Source organism: Mus caroli, chromosome 11, assembly GCF_900094665.2.
Source record: "Mus caroli chromosome 11, CAROLI_EIJ_v1.1, whole genome shotgun sequence".
NCBI classification, from domain to species: Eukaryota; Metazoa; Chordata; class Mammalia; order Rodentia; family Muridae; genus Mus; species Mus caroli.
In genome coordinates this window covers 109,310,530-109,325,304 of record NC_034580.1, presented here as the reverse complement: position 1 = coordinate 109,325,304, position 14,775 = coordinate 109,310,530, and the positions used below count along the sequence as shown (strand labels likewise).

The window sequence follows — 14,775 nt, the reverse complement described above, 5'->3', positions numbered from 1 at the left end:
CCTTCCTTCCTTCCTTCCTTCCTTCCTTCCTTCCTTCCTTCCTTTTTGGTTTTTCGAGACAGGGTTTCTCTGTATAGCCCTGACTGTCCTGGAAATCACTTTGTAGACCAGGCTGGCCTTGAACTCAGAGATCCACCTGCCTCTGCCTCCAGAGTGTTGGGATTAAAGGTGTGCACCACCACGCCCAGCTGCTCTTCCTCTTTCTTAAAAAAACAAAACAAAAAATCTGAAACGTTTGCTAGGTGTGGTGGTGCACACCTTTAGTCCTGGCACTTGGTAGGCAGAGACAGGTGGATCTCTATTAGTTTAAGGCCAGCATAGTCTAAAGAGTGACTTTCATTGCAAACAAGGCTAGATAGGGAGATCCTGTCTCAAAACAAACACCCTTAGTAAACCAAACCAGACAACAATAAAACCCTCAATCCAGAGGCATGCACCCAGGCATGCACGCACACACACACCTAGAGTTCAATTTGTATTGGCCGGCTACTCTTGAACACAGGGCCTGCTCTGGAGTGTGGCTGATGCCCTCGGTTTTGCTCCGTTGAAGAAAACTGACTCTCTCTGTCCCAGCAGCTGTCAGTTGCACACAGCTTCTTGGTGAGGGTGGGTTGGACTCTGGGTCCGTTCCCCTTCTCCGTGCCGGGGTTTTGTCTACTTTGAGCTTGTGTTGGTCCTGTGTGTGCTGCTTCCGTCTCTGTGAGTTCATATGTGTATGGACACTGTCGTCTTCTCGGAGCCACCTGTCACCTAGCTCTCACAACCTTTCTCCGCCCTCTTCTATATAGGTTCCTGAGGGATGTAACAGAGACCTCCCATTTAGGGTGAGAGATCCTGATTCTTTGACTCTCTGCACAAGCCTCTGTCTCAAAGCTCCCGGAGCATCCTGGCTTGCGAGTATTTACTGCTAAGTAAAGAGCCGTGGTACTGGTCTGGTTTGGGAGGCTGGAGTTGTGTTTGAGAGGGTGTTCTCCAGGGACTTGGTTGGGAACCGTGCTTTCTTATATCATTGCTTTGGATGGAGCACACAACCAATGAGATACATAACCCCAGAAATCTCAGAGGTGGAAGGCCTCAGGGAAGTGTTTTATATGACAGGCATCATTGTGGGTGACGTTCTCACATGGCTAGCAGTTGCCAATTTACTTATGATTCACTCTCACAAGATGACCAGACTCTGTGTTCTCCTCACCCTTGAGTTAACACGACAGACAAACCCTTAGACTAGAGACTTGCTCCTTTTTGAAGGCTAAGAAACTATAAGGGAGACATACAAGTCTGTGCTCACTTTGAACAAGCAAGCAGGCAGCTGTGACTTGCCCATGGAGGTGGCCACATGGGCAGAACCCAAGAGTGGTCACCAGGGGCTTGGGAGCAGTGGCCACCTGGTAGCCAGCAAGAGGACAGGGATAACCATCCGTCTTCTGTAAGGAACTGAATTCATCCAATGGACAGTATTTTGGAAGAACACTTTGAACCTCTGATGGGGCCCCCTGCTTCCACCCTGGCTTGATTTCAACTCGGGAGGCTGTGAGCAGGGGTCTAGCCAGCCCACGCCTGGACTTCCCAGCCACGAAGATGAGAAAGGGGCTTCTCCAAAGTGCTGGGTTTCTGTCAGCTTGCCGCTCAGCAGTCACAATCCTGCATTGTCTCCATTGGGTGCTGTGCTTTGGAAGTTAGGCATAGAAAAGAGAAGAGAGAGAGAGAGAGAGAGAGAGAGAGAGAGAGAGAGAGAGAGATATGGCAGTCCCCACATCCCCGCGGTGGGAAGCAGAACAACATTGCCTTAGAAGCAAGCTGCTTCAATGCCCTGTCAGCTGCCAAGTCCTCATCAAGCTCAGATAAGCTGAATAATTAACTTCGCTCCAAGCAGAGAGATGCCGCGGATAGAGCCCCATCCTGTTAAAAAGAAATCAGATAATGTTTTTCAAAGCCCCAGCCTTCCCTTTGAAGTAGTCTCTGCCATTCACACAGTTTCCATATTGCCAAACTGCAAAGGTTTCCATCTCCCCCTACAGCCTGTCCCTTCCTCCCTACCTTGCGAATGGTCCATCTTCTCCGGATGGCGTGGTTTGAGCTGATTTCCCCTGTGGATAGCTCCTTCTATGAGGCTGTGTCTCAGCCCGCACTGGATGAGTGATGATATTTTGAAGCAGAAGACTTGGCTTCAAATCTTGCCTATTCACTGAGGCAGAAGTTTAAACTTGAGGCCAGTCTGGGCTTCATAGTTAGTTATAGACCTCATGTTAAAAATATAAAAATCCCCAAACAAAAGCAAACCCTTGAAGGAAAGGGGATCAATGGGAGAGGCCGGACAACAGGGAGAGAATATGATCAAAGTACATTATAAACGGATGGCAATGTCAAAATAAAATGCATTGTGTATCATTAAGATATGCTAATGTAAAATTTTAAAAAAATCCTGCTTGTTCTTCTGATTAACAGCATGATGTTCAGTAAGTCAATGAACAGTAAGTGACAAAGTGACTGTTAGGGCTGTCATGATCAAGTCCCTGGACTAGACGGCATAAACCCAGACATTTATGCCCTCACAGCTTTGGGTGCCAGACGTGAGAAGGGAAGGTGCCAGCAGGGTGAGGTGTGCAGAGGCCTGGAGGAATGCTTTGTCCACACCTGTCTCCAGCTGTGAAGGACAGCTTCGTCTTGTTTGTCTTCACACTCTCCTCCTGTACATACCACTTTCCAGATCTTCTCTCAGGAAGATGTTAGTCACTGGGCTTAGGCCCTCTACTAACTTCCTTTAAATTATTATTTTATATAATTTATTTTCTCTCTCTCTCTCTCTCTCTCTCTCTCTCTCTCTCTCTCTGTGTGTGTGTGTGTGTGTGTGTGTGTGTGTGTGTGAACACTCTTGGCCTACTACAGAACAACTTAAGAAAAATGGTTCTCTCCTTTTGCCATGTGGGTCTTGGTAATTGAACTCAGGTTGTCAGGGGGATGTCAAACGCCTCTACCTGCTCACCCATCTCTCCTACCATCTAAGCCAATGTAGGTGCCTTTGTAAATACCCTATGTCCAGATATGGCTACTGATATATATATATATAATCAAACTCTAGTAAGCTTTCTCCTTAGCAAGGGGAGGAAAATGACTCCAGATCTTGATGCCACAGGTCCAGTCCCATCACTATTGGCCTCAGGCAAGATAAGAGAAAGAGGGTGAGGAAGCAAGCATTTATACAGTAGAGTCTGTACAAGCAGCTCTATCCCTGTTTGTAAGGGTCCATGATTCGCCGAAGAATGACACCCTGGACTCAAATGGTAGATAAACGCAAAGAGTGTTTTATTCTGTAGAGGTCCAGCATGCTGAGGTCTACCATCTACAAAGATGGAGAGACCCCGAAGTGAGCTCACAGGTCTGATTTAAAGCACATTGGGGGAATTCTGGGGATAGGTAAGTGACCTCTATTTTAATCTTGGATTTCTAGGGACATTCCAGAACCTTTGCTGGGGCCTGTGTGTGTGTGTGTGTGTGTGTGTCTGTGTGTCTCTGAACTGCTGCTGACCCATTGTCCTTGCCTCAGGCCAGGTGGCAGGGCAGCTTCTGAGGCTTCGACTTACCTGGATTCACGCAGTTTTTGGAAACAGAGATTTAGGCCTAGTCTCCTGAGCTGCCAGTTTGAAGCCTGTCATGGAGTCAGCCTAGCCTTCTCACACTAACTCTATGGATCCGTGCCATACCTGTTTCTTCCCAGCCATATCCCTATTCTCTGCCCTAGCACCTCTGGGCATGGCTCCCCAGCTGAGAAGAGGGTTCTGGTCTCCTGAGCAGTCATCTGCTGTGGCCTGTGACCAGCTGGGGCTGGCTTTTGGGCAGGTATGGACAGCTCTCCTTTGTTTCTGGTGTCAAGGGGATGGCAGAACTAGAGAGATTGGTGGGACGCTGGCTGGACTTTGCCCTTCTCCTCTGCAGTGCTATGACAAACAGCTGTTCTCCAGTATTGATGGGAGACAGCCTGGTTTATCTATTTCTGCCTGTATTGTTTTAAGTGGGGTCTGGTGTTTTTGTAGAGTCCTTACCCTTCTTGGTTTTTCTCATCACCTGCTAGGATAGTTAGAAGGGTTACACATACACGTGCGTCTGATAGATTCTACCACGTTATCTTCACACAAGGTAAACACAGACCTCTGCTTGCAAAGATTTGAGACCGAGGGTTCTTGTCACCTTTGCCCTTCTTAATGAAGTAGGAACAGGTCTGGTGCTTGGAGAGAGGTTTTGCTGAGTATTTGTGAGCACTGAGCCTGGAATGAATTTGTCCAGAACACGGTTCCCTATGGCTTTATGTGCTGAATAATGATAGGTTTATACATGACTAAATGTTATCTGATTAAACAGAACCCCTCTTCTTTGCTGTGAGGTTTTAGGGAGTTATTGCCTGCTCATGCATAGATTTCTTACATGTATTTATAGAATCTCTTCTCTCAGAGGAGCCTATGAGACATGGAACCCGAGGACTCCCCTGTGAAGAGAGAATGTGCCGCTGGGAGTTTTTGTGCATGCACACACACACACACACACACACACACACACACACAGAGGTGTGGGTTAATTCCCAGAAGCCCAGTGAGTGAGAATTTAAACAGGTTATTCTAGAGCATAGTAAGCCCGTGACTGGATCTCGGCAGTGTTCATACCCTCTGTATTAATATGTTAGTTAAAGGTAAGAAACCCTGTATTTTGTGTGTCAGCATATGAGGGGGGGTGGGGGGGGGAGAAGGAAGGGAGAAGCCTTTGTTCCAATGACAGTGTTTTCCCTGTTTGACTAATAGGCTGGTGCATCAAGTAAAATTAATACATCCCAAGGTCAATATAAGTGTGTGTGTGTGTGTGTGTGTGTGTGTGTGTGTGTGTGTAAGTATAAATATACATAAGTATAAAACTTTAAGTATGAGTTGGGATCATGTCTTGGCTCTTCCACTGTCTTAAAATGAAACAGAAGGGATAACACAAATCAATAAAATTAAATCAAACACTATGGGTTTTTTTTTCCTGCTAATATCAACCACTGGCTGCAAGGTGTTGGTGGCACTGGCTTCCACAATCAGGTCCCTGGGGTCCCAACAGCTCTATCCTGTGAAGCTGCTCAGTGGAATCAGCTTCTCCAGCCAAGTTCTGGAACCTCGGGGAGACTCCTGCCCTCTCTCTGGGCTGTGTAGAGTGACTGCCTCACTCTGGACTCGGGACAGCATCTGTCTATGGAAATGACCTTTGTGCTCATTCTGTCTTCCCTCCACAGTCACAGAGCTGTGACCCATTCAGCCAGACAAGCACATGTAAATGAGCCCCTCCCCTCAAATGGGTGGCATTTCTCTGAATAGCATTGTAACGAAACATAATGTAAAAAAGAAAACCTGAAACTGGCAGACCTCTGAGGATGTAGAAGAGACTGGGCTTTGGAGCTTTTTTATTTTTTTTTTTTTTTGTCTAGGCCCATAGGGAGCCGTCAGGTACTTGGGGACCAGGTTCTCATGTCGCATGGCACATTCCCCATATGCCATGGACGGTGACGGTGCTGCATACTTCTCCCTGATGACACAGTCCCTCTGAGCACCATGGATCTATCATCCTGCAGTCAGGATGCTACTGGCTTGGTTTGGCTCATGGGATGGTAGCAAATTTTATTCAAGCAGATACTTGACAGCTATTTGATACCGGAGACCAGTTTCAAGTTTACCACAAGCTAACTCAGGCTCCCTGTGTGGAGGATAAGCGGTCCCGCAGACAGCAGTTAGTGCTGAGCATCAGCCTGCAGACCCATGTGCCATCTTGCCTCTGGGTGAGCCACCAGATGGCTAGAAACACGAATGAGGCCCAATATACCAGTATCAGAGCCCAATGGACTGCAGAGCAGCAGTCATTGATTGTGGTTTGAAGCTAACAATTGGGGTCGGGGTTGGTTGCCTTAGCAACAGGTACCTGAAGCACAGGTTTTTTTTTTGTTTTTTGTTTTTGAATAGATTTAGGGAGCTGAGGTCTTCTTGTTAAATAGGTTGGGAAAAGCTTGTCTACAAAGGGCCAGAAAGGGCTCAGACTGGCTTACAGAGGTACAGTTAATGGCATGGAGGATGAGGGCTGGTATTAGATGGGAGCCATCACATCATCTGTAACGTCAGGGTAGAACAGAATGCAGGTTACTTTACTGTACATAGGTCCTCACATCCCTTTACACCTTGATGTCTGCAGGAAAGCCAAGCCACATTTTAAACTAAAGGAAAGAGCACAATGATTTGGAAAGCTTCCACGCCACGCCACGCCTCTCTGTCACTCACACCAGCAGGACACCCCAGCTCTTTGGGATCAAAGGAAAGAGTCACCAGCCTAGAATGCCTCTGGGCCATGGCGACAGATCCTCTCAGAGCTGTCCCTTTGAAGGACAGGGTTGTGTTCTGGAATCTGTTTGGTGTGATTAAATAGGCTTGATTATGAATAGTAATTGATTGGCATCTGAAACAGGAGAAGTCTTTTTTTTTTTTTTTTTNGNTTTTTTTTTTTGGTTTTTTCGAGACAGGGTTTCTCTGTGTAGCCTTGGCTGTCCTGGAACTCACTTTGTAGACCAGGCTGGCCTCGAACTCAGAAATCCGCCTGCCTCTGCCTCCCGAGTGCTGGGATTAAAGGCGTGCGCCACCACGCCCGGCAACAGGAGAAGTCTTGGTCCCACAAAAGATAGCAATATCACATTTACCTGACTTCGGTATAGCCAGAAGTCAGTAATGGATGGCTTCCACGTGGGACTCGAAGCCCAGGTCATCCACAGCTGGGAAGAAACAGGGAGACAATGCCCTGGGAAATCATAGGTTTCCTGGTGGGAAGAGATCACCTGAGCAGGGAACGGGTGGGTTGGGTCTGCCAGGAAGGAGAGTGGAGTGGGACCTTTGGGGTAGAGAGTTCCAGGCTGCATGTCCTCGTGAGGTTCAGGCCTTATATCGATGACTGCTCACAACTCCCCAGGACAGAAATGGAGGAGTCCTGCTCTTTGTGATCGTCCAGAGAGCTGGAAGTGCATGTGAGCCCCTTCTTTCCGTCTCTGACTAACCCCACTCCTTCCTTGTGTGCCCGCATCTTCCTTCTCTGTTGGCTTGGAGACCTCATTGCATAGTTAATTCCCTCGAGTTAACTGTATGTTGGACAGTGTGAGTGGCTCCCGAAAGCTGTACTCTGGGATCTACAGTGCCTGTTTGAAGAGCCTCTCATTCTGAGAAGGCTGGAGAACATGGAAAGTTTTCATTTTGGTCAACATATGGCCAAAGCATATACAAGTCGGGAGGACAGAAGGAACACGTTGGATCCACAGGAGGCTGGGTGCATCCAGGAAGGCTTCCCAGAAGAACAGAAGAGCTCAGAGCTTTCTCGCTGACTGCTCATTGGGTGTAGTCATCACTGTTGCCATAAGAACGAGGGACCAAGGCTGAGTTAGAGATGTAACCATGTGCCCTGGACCAGGCTTGTACTTTACACGTCACTAGGAACAGTGGATTGCCACGCTTATCTCTATGGCCCACAGCCCCTGAGTGTGAGGTAAGCTGAGGTAAGAGGCACATCAGTGAGAGAAATCACAGGGCCTGAGGTAGGACTGTACCCCAAGCCTGGCCTCTTCCACTCTGTGTCCCCATTTGCTTTGAAGATGGCTGTTCCTCATCCCGAGTCAATCTGGCCCTGGGCAGAAGGCCATGCTGGGCTCCCTTGGAGAGAAAGTCATTTATTATGTAAGCGCCATTCATATTCTAGCTGGCGATCAAAGGCGACATTTAATTTTTTTCCATTATGTGGAATAATTTAAGATTATGTTATCAGTGTCATTTTTATGGCAATTTCTCAGACATAAAAACGGCATCAATTATTCAACGTCACCTTGTGTGTCTGGGTTAAGTGGGGATGGCGGGAGGTAGAGGCGGGGCATGGAGGAAGCTAAGCTCAGGTGGGGCTCCAGGCAGGTGGCCCTGTGGGCCCTTCCTCATCCCTGCCTGGGTCCCTGAGGACAGAGTTCCTCTGCAGGGCTCTGCTCCTGTCTCCCCTGGTATAATGTCCACAGGGAGGGGGAAGGGAACCAGTTAATTCTCTGACCTTTCTCTTGACTTCTCCCAGAGCTTTCTGAGCTTCTCATAGACCCCACTAAACAATCTTTGCTCTAGGAGCGTAGCAAGCCCTTTATCTATGGAGCTGGCCCTCTAGCCATATTGACTTAATTTGGGTGTGAGTTTGTGGGTGGTTCTGGGCTCTTTCTTCCTCACCTGGGGACAGCAAACCACAATGAACAGAAGGTCAGCGTTTAGTTCTCCGTGTGTGCATTCTGCATCTTGAGGCCTTTTGTGTTCATGCGAGGCACATGCAGAATCACTCTCCTTGCCCCCTGTCTGCCTCTCTGACCCACCTTCTTTTCATCTCATCTCTCCTTCCTCTTCTTTCTACTTTCTCTTTATTCCTTCTGAAAAAAAGAAGTGCCATTCCTCTCAGCAGCTGCCTCTTTGAGGAGTGGGTGGGTTCCGTCTTGTGTATTGTGGGCCAGACACTGGCCTCAAACCACGCATGGTAAAAGTAATAATAACAACGGTAATAATTGTAATTCCACTGCACAAGCATGGAGATCCTCAATTCTGGAGCCTTAGAGGGGTGTGGCCTCCCACCCCCAGCAGCCCACTCTTGGCTTCCTGTACAGAGCTGGTTTAAGGGCTGTGGGTAGAGAGCGGGGAGGAAGGGCAGGGCACGAGGGAGGCTGCAGGTGGGTGAGAAGGAAGCAGAACATTTCTTTTCGCAGTTTGGGAAGGAGCTGTGTATATTTTGCATTGCCATTTGGAAGCTGTTAGGTGATGCAGCAAGCCTGAGCTGTCCAAAGCCCTTGTGGCGGCGACAGGGAGGAAGGTGACTCACTCAGCTAGGCACACGCAGGACTGAGGCAGAAAGTCAGGAACAGCTGGCACCCGTCACGTGTGTGTCCCAGAGAGATGTATGCCCCTTTGCCCATCTTGTGGGGCTGCCGGGTTTCAAGGAGGGAGTGTGAATGGAAAATCCCTGGAGGTTAGAGTTAGTGAGTCCTGGAAGAGAAGCCTGCCACGTCAAGGTAGTTACCACAGCACGAGAAAGACACGGAGTCCTTTCGCCCTCCATTCCTGATACCTGCCGCACAGGCTGAGGCTGTGTTTACCAAGGACATCTGTGTACAGAACTCTGTCACCATCTCACCTGGACACCAGATGTGCAGCAAGACAGGGCTTCCTCAGAACAGCAGTGCTGTCATCTTGTGTCAAGAGCCACCTTAAGCCAGAGAGAGCCTGTGGTGCTCGCCATTCTGTGTGTGTGGCTGATCTCACCTAACCCTAGCCAGTGTTTCATTCTTCATGTGGCCCAGTTGTATCTGCATCACATTCACACCCCCTCTACCCCACCTCTGCTCTTATAGTGACAGGCATATCTGAGCTGTGGTCAGTATGCTGCTATAGTAGATATAAGGCCTCAGTCTTCTGAGGGGTCAACGAGTGACCGAGCATGTGGGTGGTTGAGGGTGGTGAGTAGGCATGGACACAGCTAAGATACCCTGGCACTGTTCCATCTATCCTCTTGGTGGTAGAGAGATGGTTCTGTGCTTAAGAACACTTGCTGCTCTTGCAGAGGACCTAGTAGGTTCAGTTCCCAGCAGCACATAGTGGCTCACAGTTAGATAACTCCGGTTCCAGGAGAGCGTGTGCCCTCTTCTGACTGCTGTGGGAGCAAGCATTCAGGTGTCACACAAACGTAGATACATGCAGGCACACATGGGAAATAAGAAAAATAACGTCTGGGGACGGGGCTCAGTTTAATTAAAAAAAAATGTTTACTTGGTTTTGTGTGACTGAGAGAGATATATTGAGAGAGACAGAGAGATAGACATACAGAGAGAGAGAGAGAGAGAGAGCGCGCACAGGGCTGTACATGCAAAGGGAACTGCATGGAGGAAGATTCAGGAGTCTGTTCTGTGGGACCTAGGGGTCACACTCAGGTCTTCAGGCCTGCACGCCCTAAGCCATCTTTCTGGCCCTAAAAGGGCAGCTCCTGAGTGCACTTGGGGTGGGATCTTCCCATCATACATCCCCCTGCTCCCTAACACTTGGGTAGGAAGCCATACAGCCACCGGCATCTGAGATGGAGCAGCTGAAGGGTCTGAGTGTTAAGGGGTCGTCACGATTAGTTTTCTTTTTCTTTAATGTCACCCTCTCAGAGGCCAGTCTCCACAGTAACCCACGGAACACACACACACACACACACACACACACACACACACACACACACACCCCTCCCTGTTTAATAATGGCGAAGCTTATGCAAATCTCTGGATACACCCAGCAGGAAGCCAGGAGCAAGCATGGCTGTTACCATTGGCCGTGGTGCAGTTGTTTATGCATTAACTCGCTTTTTATGTGGTACACGTGTGTATCTATGTGTGGGTGAAAACGCATGTACATGTGTGAGCATGGAGACCAGAGGCTGATGCCTGATGCCTTTCTCCATCATCCTCTGCCTCATCTTCTTAAACAGGGACTCCTCACTGAAGCTGGAAACTCCCCACTTCTCTAAGCTGGTTGACCAATGGGCTCCAGGTATCCATTTGTCTCCACCTCCCCAGAGCTGGGTCACAGGCACCAGCAACGTGCCTGGCTCTCATATGGATGTTCGGGATCCAAACTCCTGCTCCTTATGCTTCCGCAACAAACACCTTACCCGCTGAGCCACCCTGCCAGTCCCTTTCTTCCAACCATTGTCACCACTGGGGTCTGCACTTGTTCAATCGGACATTGATTGGCCCGTTGGTCTCTCAAAGGAGAAGGGGCAGTTCGTGCAGCTGTGGGGATTGGCTCTTTTCATATCTCTAGGAGCTGCATTGCTGGTAGACAGCTGATGCTTAATTAAAAATGTATTGAGTCGTGAGGGCAGGCAGGCAGGCAGGCAGCCATCCTAGAGAAAGTGACAGAATTCTTTTCTTGGTAGTAACAAGAGCTCAGAGTTCCCAGTGTTAATTTGTAATCTCACGGAGAGTTGTGAGGGCACAGGCAGCCTGAGTCTTTCAAAAGCAGGGCTTCTCCACATTAGGGATGTTGTCGTTTATTGTCGTTTGCTCGGAGGCTGTCCCGTACATGATAGGGCATTGAGGAGCATCAGAAGAACTGCCCACGCCCACTGGAACAGCCGAAGATGCTGATTTCTCAGTGCTCTGAGGTCTGGGGAGGGGAGACTAAAATCACCCTGTTAACTCCCACTGTCCTAAATCAGCCAGACTGACTCCAGGCTATGCCTTGCTGAGGAGGGGCATCAGCTGGATGAGCAGGTTGGTCCACATGAAGGCAGGGGCCTCTATCTTCCTCCCAGTTCTTCCTCAAGAGAAGCCCGCCGTCACCCTTTCCGGGTGAGGCACATCTCTTACTGCGGCAGTGATCTGTCAGATACCAGCAGGAGATGGAGAATTAGGAATAATTAAAGCATACAAACAAACAAAGAGCTGAGACTCTGTGGCCCACAGCTTATCACACAGACACCAGCTGTCACCCGAGAGGGGCCGAGTGGGGCCTTCTGCAGAAGTGTGGACCAGCTCGCTCAGTCTCTCCTTCACCCAGGATTCTGCCCATCTGTGGTGCCAGCCTTGACCATGATGCCAAGAGCCAGCTGCCACTCAGTGTGACAGAGGGGGATTCCAGGGTTCCAGCATAGACTAGGCTGAGGACTGTGTGGGGCTGGCTAAGCAGGAATGGGGGCTTTCCCTACTTTTCAAACAGCATAGGTGGGGCATTGGTATTCTTATTTAAAAAGTACTCCATAGAAGGTTCAATGAATGAAGAATAAAAACACTATAGCCACATGAGAAAACAAACAAAAATAAGATGTGGGACACCCACAAGTGTTTATGCTTAATATTTAATTGGAAAAATGACTAAATAAAATATCTGAATCTTTAGGCTTTCTTTTCTTTTTTCTTTTTCCCTTGATCATCATGGCCATAAAAAAAACAAAGGTCTTTGTGTATATGTGTGTGTGTATGTGCATGCGTGTGTTTGTGTGTGTGTGTCTAAGGTACAGCCTGGCACACTTTTTCTGAAATTCTTTCATTAAAAAAAATTCCCCAACGACAGCTTTAGTCTGTTTACCTTTCATGGCCGCTGGGACGGCCATTCTGTCAACTGCTGCCCACTGCTGTGCCCTCCCCACTGTGGTGGACTGAAAGCCTTGGGCACCGGGAGACAAAAATTCTTCCTCCCCCTTTGGTCTTCTGCTACGGGTCTTGGTTATGGCGACACAGAGTAACAAATGCAGAAAATTGATACCCGGACTGGGAGATTGGTGTGACTAACCCTGATTATACATCTCTCAAGCCTTTGGAACTGGCGTGTGGGAACAATTTGAATGCATTCAGAGATGTGGGCTGTGGATGCCCTAGAAGCTGTAGGCAGTGCTTAATGGGTGATTCTCCTGGTAGCTCAGGAGACCAGAGTTCCACAAGGAACTCAGACAGTAAAGAATGGGCTCCTCGTTTTCCTGTGGGGGAGGAGCGCTCTGCAGAGAGTTGGGCTCTTCATATTATAACCCAGCAGAGACACGTGTCTGCATTTCACCTATGTCTAAAACCTTGTGGGTGGCTACATTCAAACAGGGGCTGGAAAGATGGCTCAGTGGGCAAGAGTACACACATGACTCTTGAAGAGGACCTGAGTTTGATTCTCAGCACCCACTCACAAATACCTGTATTTCCAGCTCCCTGGGTATCTGATGCCTCTGGCCTCTGGACGCAAAAATGCTCAAATACACACACACACACACACACACACACACACAGAGAGAGAGAGAGAGAGAGAGAGAGAGAGAGAGAGAGAGAGAGAGAGAGAGAGAGAGGTGGACAGTTATTGTTTGCTGCTCTTAGTCAAGTTTATAGTGAGGATCATGAGCAGAAAAGCAGAGGAGAAGGATGTGAAAGCGTGAAGTCTAAGTCTTACAGGAGTAAGTTGTGGACAAGAGGGGGCATAGTTTGCAAAGGGAATAGTTAGGTTGAAGAGACGCCAAACACTTTACTAGATACTGGCCAGACCCTGCTCATAGCACACTCCAAAGTCCAAACCCACAAACCCCTATGAAGGAGTTTTCTTGTAAATGGTGAGCACCAGGGTTTCCCACTTGCACAGGGCCATCTGGGGAATTGTTTTCTCAGATTCTGCCACCCAGGCACCTGTAGCTTGGCCAGGCTCATACAGGCACAGACCACTTTTAGCTGTGGTCAAAGCTACTCTGGTTATTTAACATGGCAGCAGACTTGGAAATTATCCATATATTGTTGGTCAAGCAGGCATATAGGATGCAAGACCCGCCTATAGATTATGGACTTAACTGTGAGGAAGCTGGTATGTGTGTGAATCTGTGAGAGTGAAGCCCGAGCTGCAGCGGGAATATGGGGGCCGTGCTCCATCTGCAGAGGGAAGGCAAAGCAGGAAGTGGGACTAGCCAGATAGAAAGACACATGGTGTGTGTGTGTGTCTCTCTGTGTGTGTGTGTGTGTCTGTGTGTGTGATGCAGATGGCTTGACCATAGGGGTCAGGAGTCCAAGCCTACTGAAGCTCACATTGGGAGGGACACTGTGTGTTGTTGAACTGTGAGGTCTAATGTTTTCCCTGCTGGGGTTCAGTCTGCCCTAACTATCCTCCCATCCCTCCCTTTTGAACCTGGAATCCTTACTCTGTGCTGCTGTACAGTGGAAGCACGAGCCTTACGTTTTGATTTCCCAAGACTTCATTGCTATGAGACGTCAAGAAGCCTTAGGTGTCAGAAGAGTTTGAACTTTTGGGTGATGTTGAAACCATGACCTTGAGGACTCTCAGAGGACAGAACACATCTTGTTTTGTGAGGGGTACACAGATCCTTTTGTGCGCCAGGAGTCGAGCGCTGTGGCTTAGTGTGAGGCACCTGAATGTGCTGTTGGCAAGTGGTGACCTTGTGGTGGTTGGCCTTCTCTGTTGATCGGATTCTAGTAATCTAGTGTATTGGTGAGGCTTATCTGTCGGAGTGTCCGTGAGGGCATTTTTGAGAGAAGGTGAACCGGGGTGGGAAGATCCGTCCTGTATGTGGGCAGGACTATCTTTTCAGCTTAGGACTGGGTGGGATAAGTGGAGGACAAAGGAAAAGGTGGATACGTATGGGCTGGTTTCCTCTTTTTTGCTTCCTGACTGCTGGGCGGCAAACCGCATCGTCCCGCCCCGCCATGCCCTCTCCACCCTCATAGACTGAATCATCCAAAATAGTCAGCAAAATTAGCCTTTCCCCCCCCCTCAGGCTGTTTGTCTGGCATTGTGTCACAGTGACCAGCGGAGGCAGCTACATGTGGGATGGATGGACGAGTGGCCCATAGGCTTGCTTTCTTAAGTCAGAATCCGAGGCCGCTCTGCCAGGTATCCAACAGTGACGGACTGCGTGTGGAGGAGCTGCCAGTTGGAAGATCAGTGGCAACTTCTTAGATGCCATGTGTCCCCAAAGCTGGTCAGCGTCCTGGCGGTTCAACCCGTGAGAGCTGGGCCTCAGCAGGACATGGGGGTGGGGAGTCCCAAGGACCTGGAAGGGGTGTAGTGACACTTCTGCTTCTTGTTTCAGGGTGCTACAGAAGACCCCCAGACAGCCCTGGCGCTGAACTTGGACCCTGCATTGATGAAGAAGTCTGATCCCAGGGACCCCACTGCGCTGCTCTTCCCAGAGAGTGAACTTTCCATCCGGATAGGTAGCACTGGGCTTCTTTCAGGCAAGCTTGCTGCTGCT

At 49.0% G+C, this 14,775-nt stretch overlaps 1 protein-coding gene across 8 annotated transcripts in view; it reads left to right on the top strand.

Annotated features, from left to right (window-relative positions):
* Positions 1–14,775, top strand: part of Slc39a11 (solute carrier family 39 member 11) — a 405,882-nt gene that overhangs the window by 167,911 nt on the left and 223,196 nt on the right. For 7 of the 8 annotated variants that reach the window (XM_029484199.1, XM_029484197.1, XM_029484198.1 and 4 more), the window contains one exon: positions 14,614–14,758. In XM_029484199.1, coding sequence (XP_029340059.1) covers positions 14,614–14,758 — 145 coding nt within the window. The remainder of the gene's footprint in view (positions 1–14,613; positions 14,759–14,775) is intronic. The other variant, XM_021175794.1, reaches the window with a different exon arrangement.